Source organism: Orycteropus afer, unplaced genomic scaffold (genome assembly GCF_000298275.1).
Source record: "Orycteropus afer afer isolate SDZICR_OR568_19922 unplaced genomic scaffold, OryAfe1.0 scaffold00344, whole genome shotgun sequence".
Lineage (NCBI taxonomy): Eukaryota > Metazoa > Chordata > Mammalia > Tubulidentata > Orycteropodidae > Orycteropus > Orycteropus afer.
In genome coordinates this window covers 657,460-666,412 of record NW_006921931.1, presented here as the reverse complement: position 1 = coordinate 666,412, position 8,953 = coordinate 657,460, and the positions used below count along the sequence as shown (strand labels likewise).

General features: G+C 38.9%; 1 protein-coding gene across 1 annotated transcript in view; it reads left to right on the top strand.

Moving 5' to 3' along the window:
- MTA3 (metastasis associated 1 family member 3) overlaps nucleotides 1-8,953 on the top strand; it is a 280,658-nt gene that overhangs the window by 10,240 nt on the left and 261,465 nt on the right. Inside the window, 1 exon segment of the mRNA XM_007952524.2 lies at nucleotides 986-1,079. Within this exon segment, the coding sequence (XP_007950715.2) occupies nucleotides 986-1,079 (94 nt within the window).

The window sequence follows — 8,953 nt, the reverse complement described above, 5'->3', positions numbered from 1 at the left end:
ACAATATTATGAAATATAGAAGCAGTTTGGTTAGGATTTAATATGATTTAAATTTTAAGGGACATTATTTCTACAGAACACTTTGTCACTGTAAAATACTGTTGCTGAACTACATAAAATTGACAAATTTACTACACCATCTATATTTTTTTTGTATTTGAATATATCTACAAGCTCAGAGAAATTCTGGAAATTTGTTCTCAAATTTACTTGAAAATGGAAATCACAGTAGCATTTTATTGCAATATATGTGTTTTTACAAGGAACTTGGTAATGAATGATTGACCTTGAAAGCTCTCAGAATTCATAGAAAATTGGAGACGAGCAGCCTGGGCCTCAGCTGTAGTAAATTACAACTTAACTGAATATTGATTGTATTCTAGACCATAGTCAAAAAGAAATAAGAGCTTCAGCATTCATAACTCAAGGTTCTTAATACTTTCATATGCGAAGGTAAACTAAATACTATTGAAAATATTGACTATTACGGATTCATAGACTTCCTTGGGCTTGCAAGTGCTTTTCCTCATCCTCTGATCTATTCTTCATAAGTGCTGCTTTGCTCCTGCAGAGAGAGCCACACCATCAGGGATGTGTAGGAGAGGGCTGGGGCATTTTATGCTTAGTCAGTGCTTCTGGGAATGCATTTGGAGGAGATTTGACTAAATATCTTAAATAAGTTACATTGTGGCCTTTAGAATTTTTTGGATTAAGGCTAAGCAGAGTTATCTGTGGCTGACTTCAGTCACTAAAACAGTCTAATCATTTTCATTTAATTGGTGCCAAAGAGTTATTTTATGTTGATACTCCAGTTTCACTCCATCTGACCATCCTTATTTGAATTACTTAGTTTTCTGGTTACCCTGCTATTGTGATTGACACAGTGTAATCAAGGCGTGGTCTTATAATTGAGTTGTATCTACTTTTATAAATTGTTTGAATCTGATATTCAGTACAGATGACATTTATTTTTCTTGTTTCTCAGACTGCAAGTGGCAACGTGGAAGCAAAAGTAGTATGCTTTTATAGACGACGAGATATTTCCAACACGCTTATAATGCTTGCAGACAAGCATGCTAGTAAGTTAATTGTCTTTTTCTTGGAATTAAAAAAAAAAATTGAAGTCTTTAAAGTCTTGCAAAATGTTTTCCATGATGTAAGGCAACACACTTGTTACCTCTAGTTGTTTGCTTTCTCATTTGTTGTCTTTATAGTTTACATGGGAGGAATTTTTTTGGTGCATGGTTTTAGCACATTTCTTTTTTAGGTTTTATTGTATGTTTATTAGTCAAAATGTTAACATAGCAATCTTTACAAGTTAGCCTTAGCAAGAAGCGAGGGCACTGTTTTGCCATTCCTCATTTTTGATGGTGAGGGTATGGTTGAGGAATGGATTTGAGGAAATTTATACTTGCTTCTCTAAAACAGTTAACTAAGTAATGTTTAGATTCTTGAGACGTTTGTTATTGTATTCGCTTGAGGAGACTCCGTAGGTTCTGATTACAGTCAGGTTGGCTGTAATCTTTAGGGAAGCAGCTCTCCAGGCCTGGATCTTCAGAGTGCCCCTGGTTAGGTTCGAACTAGAAACCTTGGGTTACAAGCCAAGTGCAGATCATCTGCACCACCTGGGGACCTTAGTAATATTTTGGTTCTTTTATTCCATGTATTTTTTATGATGTGGTTTTAGTGTTAGTAATGTGTGAAAAGAAAAGTTTGCCATAAAAGGAAATGAAAAGTGGTATGTAGATAGGAAGAATTTCCCTTGCACTTCATTTTCGTTTATTTGCTGTTGTGTGTTTTTTCCAGTCAACAGCTTTGACATATTTTTAGCACTTTTGATTTTTGAAATTAACAACAGTCATACCAAAAGAAGGAAAAAAAATTTAAAGGCATATAAATATATTATTGGAAAAGACATTTTCTTCCTACAAAATATGTCCTGAGACTATAGGACAATGTATATATGTATTTTTCATTTTAATACTTTGATTTATAATACCATGATCTTGAGTATCCTGAAACTTACTAAGTTTTCTGGTAATGGAGTGAGAGGGCCTATTGTATACAGAGTTGGGTTGTCTGAGTTTGCTTGTCATTTTTATTATGTCACCAGATTAGCCAGGCAAATCATTTGTCTCTTACAAGTTAATTTCCTACTGTATTTTCTGCTATAGTTCATAGTAATTTTCAGCTTCTTTCTATTTTTGTATAGAAAGTAAATATTATGAGTTATTCTATAGTATTTGTGAATTATGTAGTGACAAATTCAGAGCATTAATATTTGTCCCTCATGTACAAAACCAAAATACTGCTTTTTAAAATGACAGACTAACCACTTATTTTAGCTATAGTCAAATTTAATGTGTTATTAGATTGTTTATGCAAAGTTACTCTTCCCACTTCTTCCCTGGGTTTTCCATTTGTATTCGTGTGTTTTTTCCTGCCCCTTCCTGCCTTCTGAGATTTGTTTTTGGGCAAATGCTTCTCTTTTTAGCATAGTGCCTAAGGCACCTGAAGGCTGGTGGTTCAAACCCACCAGCCACTCCTCAGAAGGAAGGTTGGGCAATCTGCTTCCATAGTGATACTGCCTTGGAAACCCAAGGAGGGGTCGCTATGAGTCAGGTCCGACTTGATAACACATAACAACAACAACAGCAGCTGCCTTTTTCATCTCATGTAGTGTGTTATTTTGAGGAGTACATTCCTCACGAGTATTGTTTCACGAGCGTTGTTCACTTTATACGCCCCTTGTTTGGCTGCAAGGGATTGGTTCATTTCCAGAATTGAAGGATGTCTCGGGGCCATTGTCTTGGGGGTTCTACCAGTTTCTGTCAGAACAGTAAGATTGATCTTTTTTATGATTTTGAATTTTGTTCTATAGTTTTCTCCCATTTTGTCCAGGACTTTCTATGGTCCCAGTCAGAACTTTGGTAATGTTAGCCAGGCACTGTCTAGTTCTGGTCTCAGGCTAGTAAAGGCTGTGGTTTGTGTGGTCCATTAGTCCTCTGGAATAATTCTTTCCTTGAGTCTTTTGATATTCTATTATTTTCTTTCTTCTGGATGGGGGAGGGACTAATAGTTGTATCTGAAACAGCAGTTTGCTAGCTTTTAATACTCCTGAGTGTGACAGCATCTTGGTGCTGTTTCAGGCTTGTATGTGTAGATAGAAAATAAATTCCCCCTCTCCCCTGAATTGATTAGATTCTTGATACAGAAACCAAATTTTAAGAGACTTAAGCATAAATCAGATGATTTAGTGGCAATATGTGCTTTTAGAGAAAGACCTGGGTTCAAGCTCTGGTCTTTATTTACTGTTTGATCTGGGGACATGTCTTAACTTTTGACAGGTCCTCATTGGTAAATAAAATGGAGATTCTGAAAATTACCTCCTAAGGTGCAACTGTTGGTCTCTCCCTGTCTGGAACAAAGAAGAGTGAAGAAAATCAAAGACGCAAGGAAATAATTAGTCCAAAGGATTAATGGACCATGTGAACCCTAGCCTCCATGACCATGATGAGATCAGAAGAACTAGATGGTGCCTGGCTGCCACTGCAGAAAGCTCTGAAAGGGATCACAGTAGGAGGTCCTGGATAGACTGGGAGAGAAATGTAGAAGAAAACTTAAAATCATAAAAAAGACCAGCCTTACTAGTCTGATAGACACTGGTAGAACCCCTGAGACTATGGGCCTTAGACATATTTCAGAACTAGAACTGAACTCACTCCTGTGGCTCAGCTCAACTTTCAGCCAAAGGATAGACAGGACATACAAAGTGAACAGAATACCAGGGAGGTACGTACTCTTTAGAACAACCAACCATGTAAGATCAAAAAGGCAGCCCTTGCCCAGGGATGGGATAAAGCTCAGAAGGCAGGAAGGGATAGGAAGGAAGGATGAATAGGAATGGTAATTATAGGGAGGAAGTGGAAAAAGTGCTGTTACATTGTGGGGATTGTAGTCAGTGTCACAAAATAAAATGTGTATGAATTATTAAATGGAAAACCAATTTCCTCTGTTAACTTTTACCCCAATTACAATTAAAAAACAGAAAAGGGTTGATGTGAGGATTTAAAGACCTCTGGTGGCATAATGGATAAAGCATTTGGCTGCTAACCAGGTCATTGGTTCAAACCCACAAGCTGCTCCAGAGGAAGAAGATGAGGCAGTCTGCTTCTGTAAAGATTTACAGCCTTGGAGACCCAATGGGGATCTCTGTGCATCAGAATCAACTTGATTACAGTGGTTCTCGTGAGGATTCATTTACGTGAGGGACAGTTCATAATGGGTATATAATAAATGTCAATCGGTTGCTTCCTGCCTCTTTAAACATTTATAGATCATCTCTTTGGGAGGATTACTGTTAGCTACATTTGTCTGTTTTCATCCATTCTTTGTCATTAAAGGTAACTGTATATATAGCCTGCTATGGTGGGATAGAGGTATATCCTAATGTATTTCTTTTGGTATTGATTAAAACTTCAGGTTGGGAAAACTGAGAATAAAATGTGTGAATTGTATATGCTTTATGAAGAGATTTTTAAGAGATTAGTGGAGAGAATGTGGTAAATTGGAAAGAGTTCAAAACTCCAGTTCTGAGTTTGGACCACTTAATTTTCCTTTCATTATGGTCTCTTACAAATTTTTACTACAGAAATTTTCAGACATAGCAAAAGCAGAGAGGATAATACAGTATATTTAGTGTTCCCAACGCTCAGCTTCAACAGTTGTTAATACATGACCAATTGTGACTCATCTATACCCTTACTCACTTGTATTGAAGCACATCAGAGAAATGTTACTATTTTATCTGTAAATATTTCAGTATGTATTTCTAAAAGAGATAGCCTCTTTTAAAAATATAGAAAAGTGGCAAGAATACAGAGAACTTTCATATACACATTACCCACATTAAGTAATGGTTAACATTTTTCCATATTGGTGTCTGCATTTTTTATATGTGTCTCAATGCCATTATATTGTTGTTGTTATGTGCCTTCGAGTCAGTCCCGACTCATAGCGACCCCTCCTTGGGTTTCCGAGGCAGTAGCACTACGGAAGTAGATTGTCCCATCTTCCTTCTGAGGAGTGGCTGGTGGCTTTGAACCGCCAGCCTTCTGGTTAGCAGTCAAGTGCCTTATGCACTACGCTACCAAAGCTCCCCAATACCATTATATATATATAATACCAATATATGTTATGAATGTATATTATATATCTTTATATATACACACATATGGGAGCTCTGGTGGCGTGGTGCCTAAGGCATTTGACTGCTGACCGGAAGGCTGGTGGTTCAAACCCACCAGCCACTCCTTGGAAAGAATGTTGGACAATCTACTTCTGTAGTGATAACTGCCTCGGAAACCCAAGGAGGGTTGCAGATTAGTTTCTAATTTAACAGTTTTTATACATATTGTTCAGTAACATTGGTTGAATTTTACAGTATCAGCATTCTCATTATTTCCATTCTGGTTGTTCTGTTTCCATTACTCTAGCTTTCCTCTCCCCCTTTACTGTCTATTCTTTGGTCTAGAGTAATTAATTGGTAACTGTTTGGTTTCATTTAGGTAATTATTTAGATGATCTTACCAAACCCACTGCTGTTGAGTTGAGTTGGACTCATAGCAACTCCATAGGACAGAATAGAACTTCCCCATAGGGCTTTCAAGGCTATAAATCTTTATGGAAGCAGACTATCTCATCTTTCTGCCGTGGAGTGGCTGGTGGGTTCAAACTGCTGACCTTTTGATTAGCAGCTTAGTGCTTTAACCACTGTGCCACCAGAGCTCCTTATAGTACTCATAGATGATATTATTTATTTTATAAGCCAATCTCTCATTTGGCTGAAATATGTCTAGTAGGAGTGGTTTCAGCTCCAAGTTTAAAGGGATCCCAGGGTAATAGTCTTGGGGCTTCCTCCAGGCTCTACTGGTCCAGTTTAAGTCTGACCTTATTTAGGAATTTGAGTTTTGTTCTACATTTTTCTTCTATTCTATCTGCAACTATCTGTTGTGTCCATGGTTGGATGATTGATAGTGATAGCTGGGCACCATCTAGTTCTTCTGCTCTCAAGGTAGTTGAGACCATGGTTTGTATAGACTATTAGTCCTGTGGACTAGTTTCTTCTTTGAGTTTTGGTTTCTTTCTTTCTCTTTTGCTCTAGACAGTTAGAAACTAATAGTTGTATCTTAGATGGCCACACTCAAGCTTTTAAGACCTCAGAAACTATTCACCAAACTAGAATGTAGAACATTATCTTTATGAACTTACTATGCCAATTTCCTGAGCTGTTCCATGAAACTTTGGTCCTAAGTCTTCAAATGCAGTAAACCAATCCCATGAGGTGTTTTGTTACATCTGGGAAGTATCCATAATTGTGCCCCCTTTGTGCTTTATTTTATAGAAGAATATACATCCACACCTCACTTATTGACATGTTTAGGTTCCAAAGATTTGGTCATTATGTGAAAATTAATGTTATATGAAAGTGGAGGATGATCACATTAGATTACAAAATGGAGATAACTATGTCATTACGTAATGGTCAAACTACTGAGAATCATTGCCCAGCCAAGTTGACATATAGACTTAACCATCACAACCAGTACTGTGCTGGCCTTGCATCTTGGCGTTTGTTACTGCCAGAGAGATGTTCTTAATACACAAAATAGTTCAAAAGTACATGCTAAAGGGGCAAGGAGAAAGCATCTTCTGATCTCCTCTAAATATAAAAGAGGAAGACAGAATCACCATCAGCATCCCAAAGGCCTGTTCTTATGAGGCTAGAAAATGCTGCCACCCTCCAGCCCTCTTACTAACTTTGTCACCAACCGTTCCTCCCGTGGCACCTACCACCTCTCTGGAGAGTTCGATAATTTGCTGCAGTGGCCACACACAATTCACAGATTATAGGGTTTATAGGGAAGTAGCAGGCTATAATTCAAGTTCAGGAACGCTCTCAGTCTCTCTCAGCTGGCTGTCTCTCAGCCAGCAGTCTCTCTCAGTAGCATGTCTTTTTTTCAGCAGTGAGTGTCTCTTGAGTCACCATCTCAGCAGCATGTCTCTCAGCAGCGCATTCTCTCAGTAGCATATTTTTCTCAGCCAGCAGTCAGAGAGACTTCTTCACCTCTAGGAGGGCACCTTTTTTTTTTTTTTTTTTTTTATAAATTGTGATTTGAGTGAGAGTTTACAGAGCAAATTCACTTTCCATACAGCATTTCACACACACGTTGTCTCATGACATTGACTATAATTTACCCCAGTACAACAGTTCCGCTCCCAGATCCTCCTGATAGTTATCTCTTCCCTGTGTCCATCCCCCCATGCCCTCCTGACCCTTGAACTTTCTCCCTGTATATAAACAGCCCCCCTTTTTTCCGTGATTGTTCTCTGCAAGGAGTGTATCTACCTTGGGTAAATGTCCACCTCATATGCCTGTCTTTTGTTTGGCTGGAAGCCACAGGTGTGGGTTCATTTCCAGACCTGAAGGGCAGCTAGGGACCTTAGTGGTTCCACCAGGCTCTATCAGATCAGCAAACCTGGTCCCCCCTCCCCCCGCAAATGGTTTTGAGTTTTGTTCCACATTGTTCTCCCTCTCTATACAGGATCTCATACATAGATCCCCCTCTGCGTGGTTGACAATGGTAGCTGGGCACTATCTAGTTCTTCTGGTCTCATAGTAGTATAGGCTGAGGATTGTATGATGTACCAGTCACAAGGGCTAATTGTTCCCATGAATCTTTGGTTTTCTTCATTCTTCTTTGCTCTGGACGAGGAGAGACCCATTGTTGCATCTAGATGGCTGCTTGCAGGCTTTTAAGATCCCAGTCGCTAATCGCCAAAGTTGGAGGTGGAACAATGTTTTGTGTAGTACGTTATGCCAATTGAGCTTGATGTCCCCTGCGACTATAGTCCTGAGCCCACAGGTTCAACTACTCACTCCCTTTGGGTAGCTGGCTGTGACCGAGAAGTGACTATAGCTTTGTCCTTGTCAGCTCTACTATACACCTGGGAATTTTTACAGAACATACAAATACACATATAGAACCATTGTCTGCCAATCCTATATGTGGTCTTGGGTATACTCCCTGCTGCATAGATATACGTAATAGTTCAGCCTGCCCACCCATCTATCCACACGTATACCCGTATGTGCAAAAGAGTTTGTCTTTGTTGTCTGGACCTCCCATGTACGTCTCTACGGCTTCCTCTTACACTTCCTCAATGCCACTTGATCACTCACATTTGGTACATTGCCCTTCTCTTCACCCAAATTATTACTTATCGCTACCTTTCTAACAGTGTTCCCTACCCTCCTCTCCCACCCCTGGTAACCAACAAAGAAAATTTCCTTCCATGTATAAACCTTTCCTTGACTTTTACAATAAAGGACTAATACAGTGTTTGTCTTTCTGAGATTGACTTATTTAACTCAGCATAATGTTCTCCAAGTTCATACATTACGTGGTATTCTGCGGATTCTACATTATTCTTTAGCGTTACATAGTATTCCATTGTATGTGTGTACCATAGTTCGGTTATCCATTCCTCAGTTGATGAACACCTAGGTTGTTTCCATCTTTTGGCTATTGTAAATAGTGCTGTGATGAACATGGGTGTGCATGTCTGTTCTTGTCATGGGTTGCACTCCTTTAGGATATATACTTAGTAATAGAATAGCTGGATCAAATGGTATTTCTATTTCCCACTTTTTAAGGAATCGCCATACTGTTTTCCACAGTGGTTGTACCATTTTACAGTCTCACCAGCAGTGTATGAGAATCCCAATCTCTCCACATCCTCACCAGCATTTGTTATTTTCTGTCCTGTTGAACTTTGCTGCTAGTGCTGGGGCAAGATGGTATCTCTTTGTTGTTTTGATTTGCATCTCTCTGTTGGCTAATGATCGTGAGTGTTTCTTCATATGTTTGTTGGCCGCCTGAGTATCCTCCTT